The following is a 22,539-nucleotide window of genomic DNA, read 5'->3' as shown; positions in this document are numbered from 1 at the left end:
GGAGGAGTATTTGAATACATACCGTACCTCGTTATTATTGGAGGAGTCTTTGAATACATGCCGTACCTCGTTATTATTGGAGGAGTCTTTGAATACATACCGTACCTCGTTATTATTGGAGGAGTATTTGAATATATACCGTACCTCGTTATTGGAGTAGTATTTAAATACATACTATACCTCGTTATTGGAGGAGTCTTTAAATACATACCGTACCTCGTTATACATACCGTACCTCGTTATTGGAGGAGTATTTGAATACATACCGTACCTCGTTATTGGAGGAGTATTTGAATACATACCGTACCTCGTTATTGGAGGAGTCTTTAAATACATACCGTACCTCGTTATTGGAGGAGTATTTGAATACATACCGTACCTCGTTATTATTGGAGGAGTCTTTGAATACATACCGTACCTCGTTATCATTGGAGGAGTATTTGAATACATACCGTACCTCGTTATTGGAGGAGTCTTTAAATACATACCATACCTCGTTATTATTGGAGGAGTATTTGAATACATACCGTACCTCGTTATTGGAGGAGTATTTGAATACATACCGTACCTCGTTATTGGAGGAGTCTTTAAGTATATACCGTATCTCGTTATTGGAGGAGTATTTGAATACATACCGTACCTCGTTATTATTGGAGGAGTATTTGAATACATACCGTACCTCGTTATTGGAGGAGTCTTTAAGTATATACCGTATCTCGTTATTGGAGGAGTATTTGAATACATACCGTACCTCGTTATTATTGGAGGAGTCTTTGAATACATACCGTACCTCGTTATTATTGGAGGAGTCTTTGAATACATACCGTACCTCGTTATTATTGGAGGAGTATTTGAATATATACCGTACCTCGTTATTGGAGTAGTATTTGAATACATACCATACCTCGTTATTATTGGAGGAGTATTTGAATACATACCGTACCTCATTATTGGAGGAGTCTTTAAATATATACCGTACCTCGTTATTGGAGGAGTCTTTAAATACATATCGTACCTCGTTATTATTGGAGGAGAATTTGAATACATACCGTACCTCGTTATTGGTGGAGTCTTTAAATACATACCGTACCTCGTTATTATTGGAGGAGTATTTGAATACATACCCTACCTCGTTATTGGAGGAGTCTTTAAATACATACCGTACCTCGTTATACATACCGTACCTCGTTATTGGAGGAGTATTTGAATACATACCGTACCTCGTTATTATTGGAGGAGTCTTTGAATACATACCGTACCTCGTTATTATTGGAGGAGACTTTGAATACATACCGTACCTCGTTATTATTGGAGGAGTATTTGAATATATACCGTACCTCGTTATTGGAGTAGTATTTGAATACATACCATACCTCGTTATTATTGGAGGAGTATTTGAATACATACCGTACCTCATTATTGGAGGAGTCTTTAAATATATACCGTACCTCGTTATTGGAGGAGTCTTTAAATACATATCGTACCTCGTTATTATTGGAGGAGAATTTGAATACATACCGTACCTCGTTATTGGTGGAGTCTTTAAATACATACCGTACCTCGTTATTATTGGAGGAGTATTTGAATACATACCCTACCTCGTTATTGGAGGAGTCTTTAAATACATACCGTACCTCGTTATACATACCGTACCTCGTTATTGGAGGAGTATTTGAATACATACCGTACCTCGTTATTATTGGAGGAGTCTTTGAATACATACCGTACCTCGTTATTATTGGAGGAGTCTTTGAATACATACCGTACCTCGTTATTATTGGAGGAGTCTTTGAATACATACCGTACCTCGTTATTATTGGAGGAGTATTTGAACATATACCGTACCTCGTTATTGGAGTAGTATTTAAATACATACCATACCTCGTTATTATTGGAGTATTTGAATACATACCGTACCTCGTTATTGGAGGAGTCTTTAAATATATACCGTACCTCGTTATTGGAGGAGTCTTTAAATACATATCGTACCTCGTTATTATTGGAGGAGTATTTGAATACATACCGTACCTCGTTATTGGTGGAGTCTTTAAATACATACCGTACCTCCTTATTATTGGAGGAGTATTTGAATACATACCGTACCTCGTTATTGGAGGAGTATTTAAATACATACCGTACCTCGTTATACATACCGTGCCTCGTTATTGGAGGAGTATTTGAATACGTACCGTACCTCGTTATTGGAGGAGTATTTGAATACATACCGTACCTCGTTATTGGAGGAGTATCATATATAACTCATTTTGGAATCAGACAAAACGGCAAACACTAAGTGAATGTGTATCAAAATTGAACTTATAAGTCATGCCAAAAACCTGCTTATATCCTCAGGAACAGACCAGGATAAAACTCCAAAAGGAAAAGCTACGTTCTTAGTAGGCCAATTACGCAGGCAAATATACCAACTGATCATTTGGAAACATAGAACAAAACCAAGCAAACTAAGAGAGAAGCGGTTTGATTGAGTTTTTTGCATGAGAGACAATGCAAAGCGTTAAAGCACCCAAACCACTGACGTTCCTTTGCATCACATTACAAAAGTGCACAGACTGAACTTCAAGATTCCAAAGAACAACAAATAATAAAAACACCGAATCAAAGTACTTGCATGCTTTTTATGGCTCCAATATTGCACTTAAAGAATGCTGTTGCGATAGTTAAATATATTTTGGTTGCACTGACAGTGGGCAAGCAAAATAATAGCAGTCTTGGGTTGATTGAACATATTCAAGAAACAGAGGGTGGGATGAATTAAGACTAACCATGTTAAACATGCAATGCCTCTCTAGATGTCTTGTCTATACGTCTATATCTTAAACCATAGAAAGGACTTAAACAAAATATTCGCAGTGAGCCTAGTGATATTCCATACATGTCCAATAAAAAAACACCCTACAATCCTATAACAAAAGAATTTTAGTCGACATCGCCTTATTTTTGCACTATCCTTTTATAGTTCAGTGGTCTAAAAATAGTTGACACGTAGCCATATATGTATATGTTGTAAGCTTAGAGATCAACTTTTCGATATTCCTGAACAGGCAGAATGTCTTATTTCAGACTTGGCAGCCATGTTCAATCGCTCCTGTGTTGGCCAAATTTATTACAATGGTATTTCCCAATAAAGCCAGTACAAAGGCTTTTAGATCAGGCCCTGTTCTAATGATGAATGGACAATCTATCTTGTTTCTACGGTAACGTAAAAATTCCGAAATCTTTATTATGCTTAAATAAGTTGAAAGGACATGTGACATTTTCGTACGGCTGAGTAAAAATTTGCAATAGTGACACGGGGTAGTGCAACAGCAAATTAATCATATAATATCTACAGAGTCGTCTTCAATAGTATCAAACGCGTTGATACTGTTGCTTTGATCTACCTTGACCACTTTTCTGCAGATTGTGCAAAGCGACACCTTGTTAAAAGTCGATGTGTAGTAAACATCCTTGCCTTTTCGTACATTATATCAACTATTAATTCAGATTGCACACAAGGTGTAGGTATTAGGATTGTTTACTTTACAGCGGTGATGTTGCTATTAATTCTGTTGGTCAATCTCTTCACTGGTAAACACTGAAATACTTTGGCAGTTTTTATGACATAACAATAACCCAATTCTTGTCCTAAGTCATTTGAGTTCTAAGTCAAGTTCATTCACTTTACCTCCTTTCCCTGATATAAAAGGAACCTTTCCAGACGCTAATATTCTTTGTATAACATATATCAAATTGATCCGTTACCAACAGAATTGCAATATCTCACAATGTGGAATGTCTACAACATTCTTACGGGCAAGTATATTTGAGAATAACTGGAAAAAAAATACTTAATAATAACAATACACTTTTGAAGAAGTCATTAAGAAGTAAAGTTGCTTCTAACAGTAAATACAAGCGGCAACAGCGATGTATAGCTTGCATTACTTATGTACATCTTAGCTTATCACAATTTCTTTCTTTTTGCACTGCAGGTACTGTAAAATTAACTTTGATTCTGATGTTTAATGTGTAGAACATAAATTAATGTAATCGAATAAAAGTCATTGTCTAGGTTTTGAGATAAAGTCTGGAATCGCTATTTTTCATACGGATGGCAAACATATCTGCAAATATGTGTGGGAAACTCAAATAATTTAATAATAAAATTTGGATTTTCATTAAAGCTGTATAGTCTTCTGATTTTACCAAAATTCTGCACACTAGGAAAGTTCGATAAATTCCGCGCCCTACTTTATATTCGGTTAACTATACGACGGGTGTTCAAATATGAATGCAACTAGGCCAATTTGTGCTTAACAAACAATGCAAAATAATTATCTCAATCCTTCAAATTACTCACCACCATGTGATATATACAAAGTTTCAGTCTTTTATTCCAGCTTTTAAAGGCGTTTTCAAAATCTTTTCGAGGTATTCTGTTCAGACACTGGAAAATAGCCGAACCGAGATTTTTGCGCGTTTGATATTTTTCTTCCAGCAAGGTGTTTCTTGAGCCTCGGAAATAGGAAAAAGTCACGAGGGGCATCTGGCGAATAAGTAGGGCGAGGAAGCTCGACAAAGTTTTCCTGTTTCAGATATTTGCGTACAATGGCCGCTTTGTGTGACGAAGCATAGCCATACAACAACCTGACACCATGGAGACCAGTTGCTGGTCAACGGTTTGCGAAATATTTCTTTAATTTATGAAGACCCTTACCTTTGTAAAATTTGGCATTTACAGATTTACCCTTTCGTACGGCAATTTGAATAGCAGGACCTTGATTTGTAAAGAAAATTACATTCATTACCTTTTTGACGCTCATGGTGCGTTTTGCTGTGCAAGGTATTTGGCATCCTTTGGTTGCCCATAATTTGTTCTGTATCTTTCGCTTGGGCTCATAAAAGTGAACCCACGTCTAATCCTCAGTGATGATATTTGCGAAAGATCGACTGTTGTATTTAGAGAACTGTTTTAACAATTGTTTCGTGATTCTTACCCGAGCAAGTTTTGCTCTTTTTGAAAGGAGATGGGGTATCTATCTGGCACTTATCCTTCTCATTTTTAAATCACGTCTGAGAATTGTATGAGCAGCTCCTCATGACTGAGATACCAACGCATTTAGTATATGCCTAGTTGTAAATCTTGCTTCGGTAGCAATCAAATCCTTTAATTTTTCAACTATTTTTTTGCACTTTTCGGACGGCGCGCATGAGGCGTATCTTTCACTGGATCTACACCACTTTTAAATTTCTTACATCACCGAGTGACAGATGAAAAAGAAATTTCATTGTTCCCATAAACACGACATATTTCATTAATCGAGCTATTGTCAAAGCTAGACTGAACGGGTTTAAACATGTATTGTATTAATGGACAGCTTACACAACCCTCTGTGCAATACATGTACCTATTTAGTGCAAGTCGTGGTTAAAAGCTAGATATTGGCGGCCTAGTTGCATTCATATATGAACACCCCTCGTATTTGTTAAGTTGATTTATATTGTATAAAGCAAGAGGTATATATATCAGAACGTTGTTTTTTTTATTTCATTAAGAAAGAAAATGATTTTTCAGTGCATCTATTAAATACAATTAGAATTAAGGACAGTTTTACACATCGACTTTATGTTCCTAAAGTAAATCTAACAATTCTTTTCAATTAAAATCCCCCTCTCCCCACCTCTTCTACGACTGCTTTGTTCATGGTTTGGTACAATAAAAATTATAAAAAAAAAACTCACGAAGATGATGTGTTGCGTAAAAGAAGCAGATCATTACCTCCAGTTTGAAATTTATTTTTACAGTTTAAAATGTTAGATTCTGTCAAGTTTGTATGAAATACTTTTTAGTTAAAAACGTTTAAAAGATAATATTTTACAGGCTATTTTCCTGATATTGCTCGGCACAAAACTATGAAAATATTTTCACTGATAACTTTGTAGTACTAGCAAACTGATCATTTAAAAGAGCGTCAAGTAGCCTAAGTTATTTATTCCTTGTTCATGGAAGCTGTTTTACGTACGGAAAACCCATAGCCTGATCAAATATACTTTTATCAATACTACATTATTCTTTATGTGACGTTATTTGCCACAAAGAGGCCATCACCAACATTTACTAGCAACAAAAAGTATCAGTGTGCAGTTTATTATAACGCTTATTCGTGTTGTCATAAAAGTTTGATATTTATATCTCAAGGAGGGAATTTGTAAATAAACTTAGGAACGCCTTGTACTAACGCGGATGAATAACAAACTTGCCAAGTATCGGTTCTTAATGTTTGAGTAAAGAAATGTAAAACGAAGTAGTTGTAGAAATAATACTGTCTATAGTGCATTGCAGTAAAAACAAACAACATGATTTGCAGTGCTGTGCATGATGCAATAAACGTTGCTTACTTTAAAAGATACATGTATAAAGAAGGTGCATTCTATTAATGCAGTACAAATATAACAGCAAGTAGCTGCCAGAAATAGGATCATAAAGAAAACTCCTCTGCATCGACATAAGAACTATAGGATTATAAAGAAAACCCCTCTGCACCGACATAAGAACTATACCAGAAACAAAGATAAACGTAGATAATATTTGCCCATGTGACACTGACTTCACCTCCTTTAAAATAGAATACAGTATACCAATCAATCTCAATTTAGGAAGGCATTTCTTCAAACGTCTGCTATTTCTGTTAAAAAAGAAATTATTTCAGTTCTTCTCAGACATATTTCCTGTAGCATGTTTTACTAAGGGACTGTAAAGGCTTTCATTGTGCTGTCGGCAAACCAAGGAGAAAATTTTGCGATTCCGTGTTTCATTTAACAGCCAATATGATGTGTCGTATTGATCAAAGTACGATTTATGTTGTGCAAACAAGTATATATATACGCCTGTCCTTTCTAATTCGTTGAAAGGAAGGAAAATAGGTATTAGTACTTATGATATTGAATAACATTGTACACATTGAGAAAAATGTATAATTTTGGTTTGCCAGACAAAATGTAAAAATGTTAATGACAAACCCACATGTGGAGAAGTTGGCAGTTACTTGCGGACTGGTACAGAATCCAGGAACACTGGTTAGGTAAACTGCCCGCCGTTACATGACTGCAATACTGTTGAAAAACCCAAAACAAAACAAACAAAAAAACTTGTATGAAATGCTACATACTGATAAACACTATGATAGGAGACTTACGGTGCGAAATGTGGCAGAGAAGCTATCTCTTTCTCTCACTACAGTATATTGCATTCTTACTGAAGAGCTGAAAATGTCAAAGGTGTCTGCTCGTTGGGTGCCAAGTATCCATCAGCACAACGACAGACAGGAACGAGTCCAGTGCTCACGAGAGTTTCTTAGCCGGTACGACACTGAGAGTGATGGATTTCTAGACAGGATAGTAAGCACAGACGAGACGTGGTTACACTTTTATGACCCTGAGTCAAACCAACAATCATCCATATGGAAATCAGCTGACACCCCTCCTCCCAAGGACAGGGCACCAAGGAGCTGCAAGAAGGAGATGCATATCTTCTTCATGGACCGCCAGGGACTTCTTCTGTAGCACAAGGTCAGAGACGGGTATACTGTGAATGCTGAATACTCTCTAAGGTATGTCTTCATTTATTGTTTTTACATTTAAAACCTAATATTTTCTATAAACATGTTTATTCTATCATATAGATTACAACTTAATACGCAATAATAATCCGTTTCAGAGAAATTAAAATGAGCATACAAATAATGCATTCTTTAGGTTTTGCTCACTTTCAGGTGTTAAAACGTGACTTGATACACAGCTGAACCTGGATGATGTTATCCTGCACCATGATAATGCCCCGGCCAACCGGGCACACTACACAGAGCTTTTCATCACGCTTCTAGGATTCGATCTGCTACCACACCCGCCTAAGCCCAGATCTCGCCACCATGGATTTCAGATTATTTCCGGACCTTAAAAATGAACTAAAAGGACAAAGGTTTGAAACATCGTTAGAATTACGTAACAAAGCTAGAGAAATAATATATTCGTTAAATTGGGATTGGGTAAAGATAACAGATGATAGACAAGTAACATAGACATAGAAAGTGTGTGACCACAGATGGTGACTACGTCGGGAAAGTCAACCGCACTCTCTGCAATTTGACGTTTAGGTGACGTTAACGTTCACATTCTTCAAGTACTACTCGGTACTGTTGTTCAATGTTCCATGTAAAAATAACTATTCCGTGTATGTTTACGAATTTTGGACTGTAAGTCAGCCTTAAGTTAACGTTTCTTATGAAGTATTTTGGTTTTTAATATTTCATTCCAGTTTGAAGTAATTATAATAAAGCAATTTCTCTAACTTTTGAAACAACCCTCGTATATGCAAATGTGTCTACAAAAATTGATCTCCTAAGGTACATGTAACTGGCATGTGCATGATATAGATAGTAATACTGACATAAAAAGCCGAAACTAAGACGTTGAGTATAAAGCAAAGTCTTGCTGAAATACTTGCTCACCAAATCATAGAAAAATTATTTCCCCTTAAGTTATCTTTATTGTTTCGTGGAATGTCAAAATTGCTACCCTCAAAGGCAACATCTCCAAAAATATAATCTAAATTATCAACAGGTATAAAATCTAGAAAGCCTTTTGTCCTAGCATTTGTATTGCCTGTCAAAAATAAAAGTGTGTCTGGATATTCCAACTTTATAGTTTCTAGATCAGATTGTATGCTTATTATACCATCCTTCTCTAATCTATCATTATAAAAAGATGAGCCCTCAGGTGAGACATAAGTGAAGTACATAATAACATACATGTGAGTGGTATTTTAGGGTTCTCCCCGGACAACGCATTGAAAGAGGGGTTCTGTGTGTTTAGATGGGTAAAAATATATCATTTACCCATAAAATGAAGCTTCCTCCGCAAGAAGGTATACCATGTCATATATCTTATCATTTATCTACATGTATAAATGCGAATGATTTTCTCTGAATATTTACCGCAGGTTTTGGCTTTTTCTTCAGTTGTATGTCGTATTGTGAGAACACCTGCGGAGGGCGGGCGCCTCCAAAAGTTGTTCGCTATCAAACTTGAGCAGTTCTTATCCAATGTTCCCCCAAACTTGGTCAGAATGTTAATATCTCGGGCAAAATTGCGCGAATGTTGATAGTTTCCGCTCCCTTACTTGAGCAGTTTTTTGTCCAATGTTCACCAAACTTGTTCAGAATATTTATGGTCAAATATCTCGCGCAAGTTCGATAACCAGCAGCAAAATTACTTCTAAATTACTTCTAATTGACCTCTCTCACGTGTGTTCCAATGGTCCTGCTGGACTGAATCTAGGTCAAAAGGTCAAGGTCGGATGAGCGTCTAAGTTCCATCATGAGTTTCTTTGAAATTATATTGTCTATTCGTCACAAAATATTCTTTTTGTAAATCATGAAATTATAATTAATACCGTTTTGCGTTGGATGTGTACATATCCAACGCATTTTGGCACTACCTTTTTGTAAACTACCAAATTGCGTTGAGTGTATCGCATTTTGGTAGTGACTACCAAAACTCGGCCGGAATTTGGTAGTGACTACCAAAATGCATTGCTACCATTTTGAGGTGCAACTTTGCACAAATATTATTAATGACCTAACATAAAGTGCTAGTGTCATATCAATTAAATGATGTTTTTTTTTCCCCAAAATACCTGTTTCGAATAAAATAAAAATAAATTGTAGTTCGCCAATAAGAATTTGAAATTTACCAATTGCCTGTATCAGTAAGATGTATCAGCCTGTATCAGCATTTAACTTGGCTGAAAAAATAGAAGCCGACAATTTTCCTACACTGGTCTACTTTTCTGATAGGAGGAATTTTCCTCACACCCTCATGAAAGCACAATGTATCAAAGTAAACGTCATAACTGTGTCTATCCTCGTAATTCATTTCTTCCTTTTACTGAAATAAAAAGAACTTAGCTAGACGCTAATTTTTATTTATTTGTATAACATCGATTAAATTATTCAATCAAAGCACCGAATGACATTATCTCCTTTTCGAACTGCAGAAGACAATGTAAATATGTCTGGAAATAATGTAAACATCATTGCAAGCGTTTGAAGAATATCTACCAATATTAAGTATCACTGCATGAGCCTGTTGTCGCTAGTAAACATAAAAAATACTAACCTGCATTCAGAACTTCTTTGTTCCATGAAAAAACGTCTTTGCTAGCTTACAAATACTCAGTCTGTAAATTTCATCTTCGCTTGATTCAGTTGTGTTTGTAATTAAATATAGGTCATTATCTAGAATTGAAACATTGGATTACAAGTGACAAAAACTACTGCTGAAAATATGTCTGAAAAGAAGCCAAAACATTTCTCGGTCACAGAAATTTCAAAGGAAGAGAAAACTAGGACTTTGTTCTCCAATTTGAAGTTACTTTTTTCTGATACTAAAACTCGTGGTTTCTTTGTTATGTGTCTTAGCTGAGTTTGATAATGAAACTTGAATTGTCATTTATATCTAAAATAGCATGTTTAAAACTAAATTAAGTTAATAACTATTTTCAATAGCTATTCAGTATTGATGATCCAAACTCAGTTGAAATTTAACCTTGAAGTTCAAAATTTCAAAGTCAAACTCGGCTGAGACTGAAAAATGTTTTGTGAACACCAGCCCAGAACAGTCCGGTCTTATTTCGACTACGTCCGTTTTTAAATTCACAGAATTATTTGGTGAACTTCATTTGCTTCTGTTGATTAATATTATAGACAGAAACCCTCATATACATATTTCTGACGACTGTCTTGTCTTATTGCATTGAAAGGTTCAGTGAAGCACAGCCATGCACCTTCCAATCGAATATGAAATCTTGCTTTTAAATTCTTCTTCATATATTCAGTAATTTCTTTAACTCAGCAAAAAGCTGTAGCCCTTTTAAAAAGGGTGTCATCTGTAAAGAAATGAAAATAATACATTTGCTGAAAACTACGTTATGATGTTCAATTTTCCTGTAAAACAATTCTTTCTTTCAATGGTTCGATGTTGTTTGAATATTTTCGCAGACGCAGACAAGTTAAGATAATCGATATTTTACCTCGAGGTAAAGTTAATCAACCCATTCTATCCATCGAAGGTGAAATTTTTTAGTGCACACAAACAAACATGAAAAAACGTAAATCTGAGTTGTTTGAATGTACTTAAATCATCTTCATATTTTATTATATTTAATATGTTCTTTGAAAACATTGTAAACTTGAGTAATATATCCAACACTTTTTAACATAGCTCTGCTTCATGATTGCTACAACAGATGCTTCAGTCCTTATTTCTGATAAATGTACAGTTTATATTCCTATACATGCACTTCTTGTTTTAAATGTTGTGCTGCTTAAAGTTGTACCACCCAAACCCACATTTATCTTATAGTACAGTATACATCATTAAAAGCTTTCATACAAACCTGGTCAAAAATAAAAAAAAAATCTGATTTTTTCCGGACCGCTGTTTTGACGACGTCAGGGAGATAGTCAGGGAGACCGTTCCTTAGATGACATGGCAGCTGTTCCGTCTGATGAACAGAATGGCCGGGAAGCTGGTTTTAATGTTAAATGCAACAAAATGTGTGAAATTTATAATATAATCTTGTTTACAAATGGAAAGGAAATATAATGTAAATATAAAAAATGAAACTTTTTTTCGGTGTTCATGCGAAATGAACGACTGAATAGGATGGGCAAAATAAACATAAAAATTTCATTTCTTAACTGAATGCAATAAAGGGATTATTCTATATCTATTTCATCTATCCAGCTGCGAACGTTCATTTGCAACACTTGGCCGTACAATTTATTACGGTATTTGGACGCACGTGCCTACAAAAAATCCTGTATTTTCTGTATTTGGACGCACGTGCGTACAAAAAATCCTGTATTTTCTGTATTTGGACGCTTCAACAGTCCCATGTTAAACAGACGATAAAGCCCGAAATGCGTGAAAATGTTCCGAATGTAAATCGAATGAAGTAGGCGCTCTATGTACAAAGTTTGATTATGCGTCTTGAAATCCGGATTTAATTGTCGTTTTTTTTGTTGTTGTTGTTTACAACACACAAATACGATTCAAGTGATGACAATACTATCTGATTTAGATATTAACACGTTCGTTAATAATCAAAAACCTAAAAATACAGTAAAAAAACATCATCAGATGTTGGAATATTTGAAAAGTGGCTAAAAGAAGCCTTCCGGACGAAACTAAGAAATTGGAAGACTGTCTGAATAAGCTACCTCAGAAGTTTTTATTTAACGGTTAAGAAACAAAATGGAGAAGATTATGAATGGCTGCGGACGGGCGGTCGGCATCCAAAGCATGTCCGCTCTCTAATTCAGTTTTCATCGGATCTTCACCAAACTTGCTGACAATGTTTGTGGGCATATATATCATCTCGGCCAATTTCGATAACCAGCCAAATTGTACTAGGCACTTTTGGATTATGGTCCTTGAATTACGCGAAAAACGGGGAATTTAGTCTTGTCCACTCTCTTAAGTCGAACAGTTTTCATCCGATCTTCACCAAACTTGCTGACAATGTTTGTTGGCATAATATCTCAGCCAAGTATTATAACCACCCAAATCGCCAAATGGCTGTTGTAGGGAGGTTGCACCAAATAATTTATTTAATACTGATACACAGAAAAATAACATTCAATGAATTACGTATATTGCATATGAAGTGAAATAGATATAAAATAAAAAGGTTATTTAAGGCCTAAAATTGTTCTGTATAATACATATTTGCACTCATACCAAGCTGGGAAAATACAGAAAAGGCAGGAATACAATATTCAGTGACACATTTTTGATTTAAACTCAGATGAAATAGATATAGAATAAAAAGGTTATTTAACATTGTACTGTACAATACGAGATATATTTGGACTCGTACTGCTAGGCGAGTCCAATATGGTTTTCTCAGCTGGGTACTCGTCCAAATATATCTCCGTATTGTGCAGATCAATGTTAAATAACCTAATAATACTTGGCATACTTACTAATAATATGATTGTAAACTTAATACGATAAAGTTTCAATTCAAGGTAACAGTTCAATCACATTCCGAATAAATTAGTCAGTTCTGTATTTTATTTAGGTATGCTCTAATCAAATTGATTTCAGGGAGTTATTAGAAATACAATTATTTCCCTTCCATGTAGTTCCCTTTCATCGTTCTAAAGTTACCTTTAACTTCTCAGTAGACATGTTACATAGATTTCTTTTAGTTTTGCTGCTTGATCAAATTTGCATGAAATGAGGATATTTTAGCTGATTGACAATTTTGAATGCAAGTCAGTGTAAATACATAACATATATATATGTGTGTGTGTATATCTGTGTTTCCCGATTGGGAAGTTATGTTTCCTGTTCGGGAAGCTATGAAATTCAGAAACATAAGAGTTGAATAAAATACATGTTAAGACATTAAAAAGATTTGAATAAATAGACAAATTTTCTACGATTAGCTTGGCATATTTCATTTAATGACTCTTTAGTTTATAAATAATTTATTTTAGGTCATTGTGAAGGAAGTTCTACAACTTACACTAATCACTCTCGACACCTCATTCCTGATGGAATCCATCGTCACGAGGGTATGACAGAAGAGGCCAGTTTCCCTTTTAATGCTGAGCGCCAAGCAAGGGAGCTACTGGTTCCATTTTTTACGTCTTTGGTATGACGCGGTCGGGGATCGAACCCGCGACCTTCCGCACATTAAGCGGACGCTCCACCACTAGGCTTATGTTCTGGGCCTTTTGAAGGAAACAAGTCAAAATATGACGTTTTTTTTTCTTCTTCTTAGAACGGGAAACAAGTTACTATATTAAGTATCAAGTTTCCAGTTCGGGAAGTACGGAAAATCCATAAACTGATTTTCTGAAAGGGAAGTTTACCCTACTGGCAGATTTTAGATACTGACAGATATTATGAAAGGGTTTTACTATGAAAACTACCTAAAACGTTGAACATCTCCAATTCCTGGCTCCCAGCTTTTTCCTCCAATTACAAAGAGCAAGCCAGTAACCTAAAACAAAACGGCAGTTCGTCTATGAAGTGACCAATCGAAAGCTGAATTACGAAAGCCATATTGCCCCATGAGGCCACGGCAATCTTTGATAAATTTAATTTTCATGTAAAACAATTCTTTCTTTCTTTCTTTCTTTGATTTTGTGAAATTTCTTCTCCGCAACATGGACCTAACTCTTAAAGTGTAAACGATGTAACACGTGAATGATGCGACATTCGAACAAAATTGTCAAATTCCACCCGTGAACAAATGTAAACGTGTGTTTTAAAGCGACACCCCTCAAGACTTTTTTAAACACGAGAATGTACTTTCATTTTTTAAAACTGTAAATGTGCAGCATCTGTGGAACATACAGAGAAACAAACAGAAACTAAGTGCAATTTAAATATGATGTAAAAATGGGTAATTTCATTTCTTTAATATTCGCTAAGCATTTCAAAGTAGATATTAAACATACGTTTATGTTTCTCATAAATATATTTTCAAATTTTGCAAGATTAAAGCGTTTTAGTGTCCTCATGGAGACAATCCCCTTTAATGTGGTCGTGAAAATTTGTCATATGTTAATGTTTCTTTCATCAGCAAAATAAATAAAATGTTTGTATCCGCGGCGATCCGTCCTAGACAGTTATTACGATTTGTTTATATGTATATAATACGATTTGTTTATATGTATATAAACATGCATGTAAGATACTTGCCTTTTCTAAAATAGAGTTGTTTCACTACAATAAATGGTGCTGCAGATACCAATCATCCTGTTAGGTGAATGCTCATCTAGATTTTGATCGGACGTCCACCAACACAACAAATGTACAACCATATAGCCAATCACGGGAAACATGGCGGCAGTAATAAATTTGTGATCTTTTCTCAGTAAACTGTTTTGCCAATCGATGGAATCTAGGAGGACAATTATATAGCCAATGCCGCTGAAAAATATGAATGCAACAGCACAACGGATGTAAAATTATGCTACTGATCTAATATGTTTACAACCTCCCGATGGAGTTGTGATGCTTGCGTATCTGGTGACACTCCACGGCGAAGAGAAAAGGACCTGTAAGGCGGCTAGAAGATACAATCTGGCTGTCAGACATGCGTATCATGAAAGTGTAGTCGCCCTTATCATTTCTGATACTTTATAACAATGACTATTTGCTTTACAAATTTAACTTTTAATGTTGACCTGGGGGTATCTCCTCTAAATTAGCATGAAAAAATAATGAAAGAGCTGAACATTAAAGACTATCTATGACAATGCACATGAACGCTAACTGGACAGCTCAAGTCAACATATTATGTCCGAATTATGCAACATTTGAACGCTTTCTTTCTTTATTTAAAAAAAACAATAAAATAAAAAAATAAAACAAAAAAAGAAAAAAAACCAACTAAATAGAACTGTAATGACCTTATGTGTTGAACTCAAATTACCTATAATTTTTTTTTATTTATTTTGATGGGTTTAACGTCGCACCGACACATGATAGGTCATACGACGACTTTCCAGCTTTCATGGTGGAGGAGGACCCCGGGTGCCCATCCGTGCATTATTTCATCACGAGCGGGCATCTGGGTAGAACCACCGACCTTCCGTAAGCTATCTGGATGGCTTCCTCACATGAAGAATCTAACGCCCCGAGTGAGGCTCGAACCCACATCGATGAGAGGCAAGTGATTTAAAGTCAGCGACCTTAACCACTCGGCCAAGGAGGACCCATAAAAACAAAATTTACTTGTACGAATTTTGCTCTTTTTTAACTAAAACTTACTTGTTCGAGGTGAGGACAAAAGGATACAGTACACTTGTACTGCGCATATAGTTATATCCCAAACGCAGACCTGCACTGACCAAACAGACAGATACGCTACAAATTGGTGGTGGGGGTGGGTCCTGTTTGGTGGGTCCTTGGTTGTTAGAAGTTTAGTAATGACAGTTTTGGGGGTTTTTTTTTTGGGGGGGGGGGGGGGGGGGGTGCGGTGCAACCCTCGACGTTGGGGACGGCGAATCAGAAGCACATTTACCTTGAAGTATATAAGCGCAGGTTTGCCAAAGGATACCGTCAGAGACGACTATTCAGCCGACATTATTTTTATTAGTCAATGCTGCCTCTAACAGTTTAGGGGATTTCTATTTTATTTTATTTTTTACCCTTTAAACCAATATAAAGCATGTACTTGTGTCCCAGCATAGCAGCACAGATTAAGAAGACGTGGCTGCAGGCATATTTTCTGCCAAACGCACGCTTACACGCTTATAACCAGCCTATACATTTATCATTACATTTTAAGGACGCTCGCTACAGTTTCGTTTTTTTCTTCTCAATAATAGATTTTGATGAAATGTTGTGTATAAAAAGAGAATGTTAAAATGTATTGAAAAATGAAATAAAAATACTAGGTCACCAGCTTTGTTTCAATTTAATTTGCCTCTAGATATGGTGCTATATTAAACATTTTTCTAAATTTCTGTAATCCTAAAATATCTTTCAGTAAAGTACAATAATCAGCATAAATTTGATTATCAAAGCATTTTTGTAACGGAAAACAATATATCTATTTGAAACATGCTCAGAGAAATCAAAAGAACATGATTTTGTAAAGAAAGGAATACTTGTTCAGCAGATGCTATTTTTGCATATTTTTGTCAGTTTTAAGTTGGTATTTCTGCTATTTTATCGAGTTTCACATACTGTGAAATCATTTAATTTCGTGGGCACGAAATTTCGTGGTTTTGGTCAAAACGGCAATTTCGTGGGGATATGAATTCGTGGATTTCAACTTTTGAACATAAAATGAATGTGAATTTTACTTGTTCGTTGGGATTAAATTTCGAGGATTGTCTCAACCACGAAATCCACGAAAATTAGTCCCCCACGAATAATAATGATTTCACAGTAATAGAATTTAATCAAACTCTGCACTTACCTTTGGTTATGTCTACCTAATCTAAAACAAAAAGAAAATTGATAGGTCACCATATTAGATTTCGCTTAAATCAAATTACAACGAGGTGGGTGTGGCGGGCATTTATACAATGCAGGTTGGTACGAAATACTCTTTCAGTGTTTGAGCAAATGACTTAGAAATATATATATAAAATTATCAAACGGCAGATTTCTTAATAAGTGGATTTTAAGGTGTTTCTGAAGCATTTTGATGGCATAGAACGATGAAAGTTTCCGCCCTATTTTTTAACAAAACCTGTAGTTTACGAATGTACGGTACGGGATTAGAAACAGCTGTGACTCAATGCAGAGTTTGAGCGCTGGTATAAATAACAGACTACAGTATATGTCGGATTGAATCAATTTGAAATAGAAGTACTTTAAATGTATATAGTTTGTAACCATGGTGATACTTACCCTAACCTTTAGTCAGTATATTACACATTTTGTACATTAAATGCATGCGAACATACAATAATTTGCCGTACGCGACATCGGGCATGTGCAGGAGACCGCACCAAGTCTGCAGTGAGCTACATGGAAACCAAATTGGCACGGTGTTGGGGTAATTATCGACCCGTCCGGAAAAACTGTAGCGAGTGCCTTTAAAGCTACCATAACCACTGGCGGCAGTATAATTCTTTTTCTTTTTTTAGCACATATGAACAAATAATTCCGCAACCAAGCGTTCATGCAGACATTTCAGTCATTACACCAAAAGGTATAATAGCCCAATGCTTTAGCCCACTTCACCACTGTGAAACTTGTAAAGAACGAAAAACAATTCGCAGTTCCTACTAAGCCTCCGCCCCATTAATAATTTGCCCATTTTTTATCATTGATTCAAAATGAGCACACAAATATTAACTTAATAATTAGAAAACTATTGTATTATACGTAATTAGAAAACTTATCTTACATAATCAGTGCTTAACGTGGGCCTTGAAACTGTGACCCCTCACACATCGATAGATCTATTATTATTATTATTTTAAGTTGGCTGTGCTACCAACTGAGCTAGACGGATGCTTGTACTTGTAAAACAAATAAATAAAACGGGCTAATGAATGGAAATTAATAAATAATTATTTGAATGTTTCACTTGCTTTCACAATATAAACAATATTACTTGTGGCTCAGAGACTAGTTCAAATTAAACATGTAAGCAACATTTTCAACATCCCTGGCAGTCCAGACATTAAGTGCAAGCTCAGGCTTATGGTACATATCTCTGCCCAAATATATACATATGACGCTTTTGTACATTTTACACTTGGCCTACAGTTCCCTCTTGGAACTAAGCCATTGACCTACTACTCTCTACAATATGACGAATTCTGATCATTCTTACAATATTATCACTGAATTTTTTAGAGAATACGGCTCACCAGGTTCACCATTCATTTGTGTCTAAGAACTGCCATCAATGAAGATGCACTTTGGCCTTAACCATTCCAAAACCCAGGATAGCTGCTTGGTTCACACCCTTATTCTGAAGATCTTTATACCAGTCATATTCCTTGAGGTTGTGGATAACTTCTCACAGGGGAATTAACTTGAATTTTTCTTCTACATATATTGAACGAATACCATGCGATCATCGCTTATATGCAAGATAAATTCGGTAAAAATCTATTTTGTTCCATTGCTGACGAGAATTGTAATGGCCAAGCAAACGTAGCAAATCCAAAACGAAATTCACGCTTTTTTCGTTACAAAATGCGTCCAAAATGCAAAGGGGAACAACCAGCGCGCGACTAAATACTAAGATAATGTTCTCGTCGCGACCTCCTAACTTGAACAGGGGTCCATGAAAAATAAACAGGTGTATTATGCACAAAATGCAACATAAAACCCATTATTTCTACCATGTACGTACATGTTACTACAGGAGTAACCCAAGAGTGTTGCTTTCTCATCCTATACAAACAAAAAAAAAAAAAAAAAAAAGAGACATCTGTGATAAAAAAGTTAAATACTACATAATCTTTTTGGTAATTATACATTTCAAAGTAACAACTTTGCAAATTACTCTGCAATCGTGATAAGGTCGTATCAAATAAAACCTTGCCGTTTTACAGCCTATATTATTTTATACTTTGTAGTTTTGAAAAGATTTTAGTTGAAAGGAAAGTTACAGTATTTCAATTTAATTAACCTTTACATGATTCAGTTATCCCTTAACTCTTTGTTCAAAATCCGTATACAAGTAATTACTTGGAGATACAATTTCTAGTTTTTGTCAGTGTTAGTAACTATAATTCAGTTGGTTTTTTTTTTTTTTTTTTTTTTTTTTTTTTGTGATGGGATTCTTACAATAAACTTTTTTTTTGTGAGGGGATTCTTACAATAAACTTTACAGTGAAATCAGTAAACTATCTGTAAACAGAGATCATTTGGTCCGAAAGATCATATTATTACTGTATTTGTAGTGCACTATTATATACGGTGGTATGTTTAGGACATGCATTTATTTTTTTAAGATTAAATTATCTTGTGCACACGATATCATATTTTTCGAGCGCTCGACATCTTATCTCGTGCGCACGTCATCTTATCTCGAGCTCTTGACATCTTATCCCGAGCTCTCGACATCTTATCTCGTGCGCACGACATCTTATGTCGAGCGATCGACATCTTATCTCGAGCGCACGCACGACATCTTATCTCGAGCGCTCGACATATTATCTCGTGCGCACAACTTCTTATTTCGTGAGCACGTCATCTTATCTCGAGCGCACGACATCTTATCTATATATATTAAGGCCCTTCGTGTGAATTCAGATCATCAGTATGACTGCTACCGTGTTTGCTTTTGTTTCGATTATCCTTATAACCGTTTCACGTGTTTGCAGGGATGTAATTTAAAAACACAAACTGACATAAAAAGGCAGTAAAAAATCAGTGTTGACGCAAAGGAATACATTTAAGTCCTTGACAAAAATAAAAGGGTTTAGTATGTAGGCTTCGCCCCGCCCATATATCAAAGAATTTCCCCGTTCCCCCTTAATTCATGCATGCAATTTTATAACTTTTCTAACAAAACGCAAATTTATACTATCAGTCGAACTGCGATTTGTTGTTGTTCTAACATGCAGTAAGCATCATTGATTATGTTTGTTTAATTTTGAAAATATGATGATCAATTATGTGCGCTGCTTTCCCAAATGATGTGATAAACTTGTACTTGGGGGAAGTCTAAATAATATCTCAATAGGCGGGACCCTAATTATCTACTTATCCGTATGTTTACTGATGACCTAAATACACACAACGGGCCTTAATATATAAAGATATGATGTCGTGCGCTCGAGATAAGATGTCCTGCGCACGTGATAAGATGACAAGTGATCGAGATAAGATGTCGAGCGATCGAGATAAGATGTCGTGCGCACGAGATAATATGTCGAGAGCTCGAGATAAGATGTCGTGCGCACCAGATAATTTAATCTAAAAAAATAAATGCATTTCCGAAATAATTATAAACTAGATTTATCGAATTACAAAAACCTTATATGACATCATAGCACGTCGAATTGCGTTAGCTTTTATTAGTACGGAGGTATTATCCGCCATAGTATAAATTACTATTTTAAATTTGGTTATTACACATTCTATGTACCTAACTTCCATGTGGGTAAACTGAAGTTGAAATTTTAAAAAATGAGATTGCATATACGCACACCCAATTTCTTACTCCTGTTTATGAAAATTGCCACATTGCATGGCAAAATGTGATCGTGGGGATCCTGTCAAAATGCCGTTCTTAATAGAATTTGAACCCGTGGACTTCTGATCAAAACCCCGACGTTGTACCCTTACCTCCTTGTTATTTCTGTAAAATGTACATAGAAATAGTTCAAGTTTTTTCTCAGACATTAAATGATGTCATAGTTAATGCCAGGAGAATTGCTGCATGCTTCTTACTTCTTAATTTGGCGTCTTCAAACAAAATAAGTGATAATGTGATTTCGTGATTTATGTTACAACAAAATCAGTATTTACCTAAGACATGTGTCCTTTCTTATTTCACTTGACATTACATCGTGGTAGACTCTGACTGCTAACACCAGTGCACTTGTTACAAGAAAGTGTTAGTTTTGCGAATCCTGTCTTAAAATATTCGAACCTATAAAATGAGAAAACATTTGAGGTCTTCACAGAATTATTTGCAGTAACAGTTTAAGTCAAGCACTTTGTCGTCTGGGAATCAAAATGTGATTCCTTGCTTTATATTACAATCATTGCACGTTGATATTTATGTGATCACACCGACTGCTGAGCACTGTACAAACACTATATAAACCTTGAGCAAAACATCCAACAGCAAATGAAAACAAGAAAAATAGTAGTAGATTGTTCATGTCTGTTCATGAAAGGTAATGAAATGTGCAACACTCCTCGTGCCCCTAGCATCGGCTTAAGTGAATTCCTATCATGTTCTCCATAATCCCAAATGACTCGAAAATACTTGTATAACAACACTAAATCTAAGTTCTGGGAAACATTTAACAACCCAACCGCCACACGGCACTTAAAAACTGCTGTTGTGACAGTTGATGAAAATGTGATAAGATTCTTTGGAAATATAGAACACACCCAAAGAAAATAGTATCAGACTCCGTTTGAGTGATTGTGTCAATAAAGGGTTATAATATGTGAAATACGTTCAGGGCCCCTGGCTCCGGCTTAAGCGGAATTCTTTTACAATAAAATTGACTGTTCTCCATGATCTCAAAGAACCAAACCATATAGCAACACCGAGTCTAGACTAAGTACGGTGCCGTCAGAAGACACTTAAAGACTTATGATAAGTAATAAATCTATAAGAAGATCCTTTGGAAGCACAACACAACCAAGCAAAATATTATCAAACTCGGTTTAAGTGAGTCTATTCATAGAGGTAATGAAATGTGCAACACCTCTCATGCCTACCAACACCGGTTTAAACGATTCTGTTATAACAAATGTGTGAAGTGTCGCCATCCAGTACGAATTCCCCTACTGGAAGGCACCTAATTTTTCTCTGCTTCAGTACAACTTATTCAACTGATATTTGTCACTGATATACGTATAAACAACACTGTACTATATATACAATATGTTATAATACAACATTTGGATTAAAATTTGCATATACAAAAAATACTGGTGTTCATTGTTTTACAATATCTATAAATGTAAAAAGAGTATCTAATTTTAATTCTGATAACATTTCATTTTGAAATTGATGGCAAAATATGAGAAAAATGTATCATTGAAGAAAATACACCATTTCTTTTTAATTGGGTTCATATGACACATGAGCTTATATAAACTATTTTACAGACAGGACAGGAAAAGACCAATGTTGACCTTTGACCTTCATGTATGACCTTGACCTTTGCGCTTTGGGTCTGGGTATTGCACATGACACATTTTCTCATTATGTTAAGTAATATTAATAGCCCTCTTTTGATGACAGAGTTATGAAGCAGAAAGGAAAAAATCCTACTGATCTTTAATTTCCGA

The 22,539-nt window shown here is 35.5% G+C and overlaps 1 protein-coding gene across 1 annotated transcript; it reads right to left on the bottom strand.

Annotated features, from left to right (window-relative positions):
- Positions 1 to 220: 220 nt before the first annotated feature.
- LOC128557342 (TBC1 domain family member 5 homolog A-like) lies at positions 221 to 1,477 on the bottom strand. The gene has a single exon (XM_053544636.1). It carries the CDS (start codon positions 1,475 to 1,477, stop codon positions 221 to 223), a length of 1,257 nt encoding a protein of 418 aa, XP_053400611.1.
- Between the last annotated feature and the right edge of the window lie 21,062 nt (positions 1,478 to 22,539).

This window comes from Mercenaria mercenaria, chromosome 5 (assembly GCF_021730395.1).
Source record: "Mercenaria mercenaria strain notata chromosome 5, MADL_Memer_1, whole genome shotgun sequence".
In the NCBI taxonomy this organism is placed as follows: Eukaryota; Metazoa; Mollusca; class Bivalvia; order Venerida; family Veneridae; genus Mercenaria; species Mercenaria mercenaria.
This window is presented reverse-complemented; position numbering and strand designations above follow the sequence as displayed.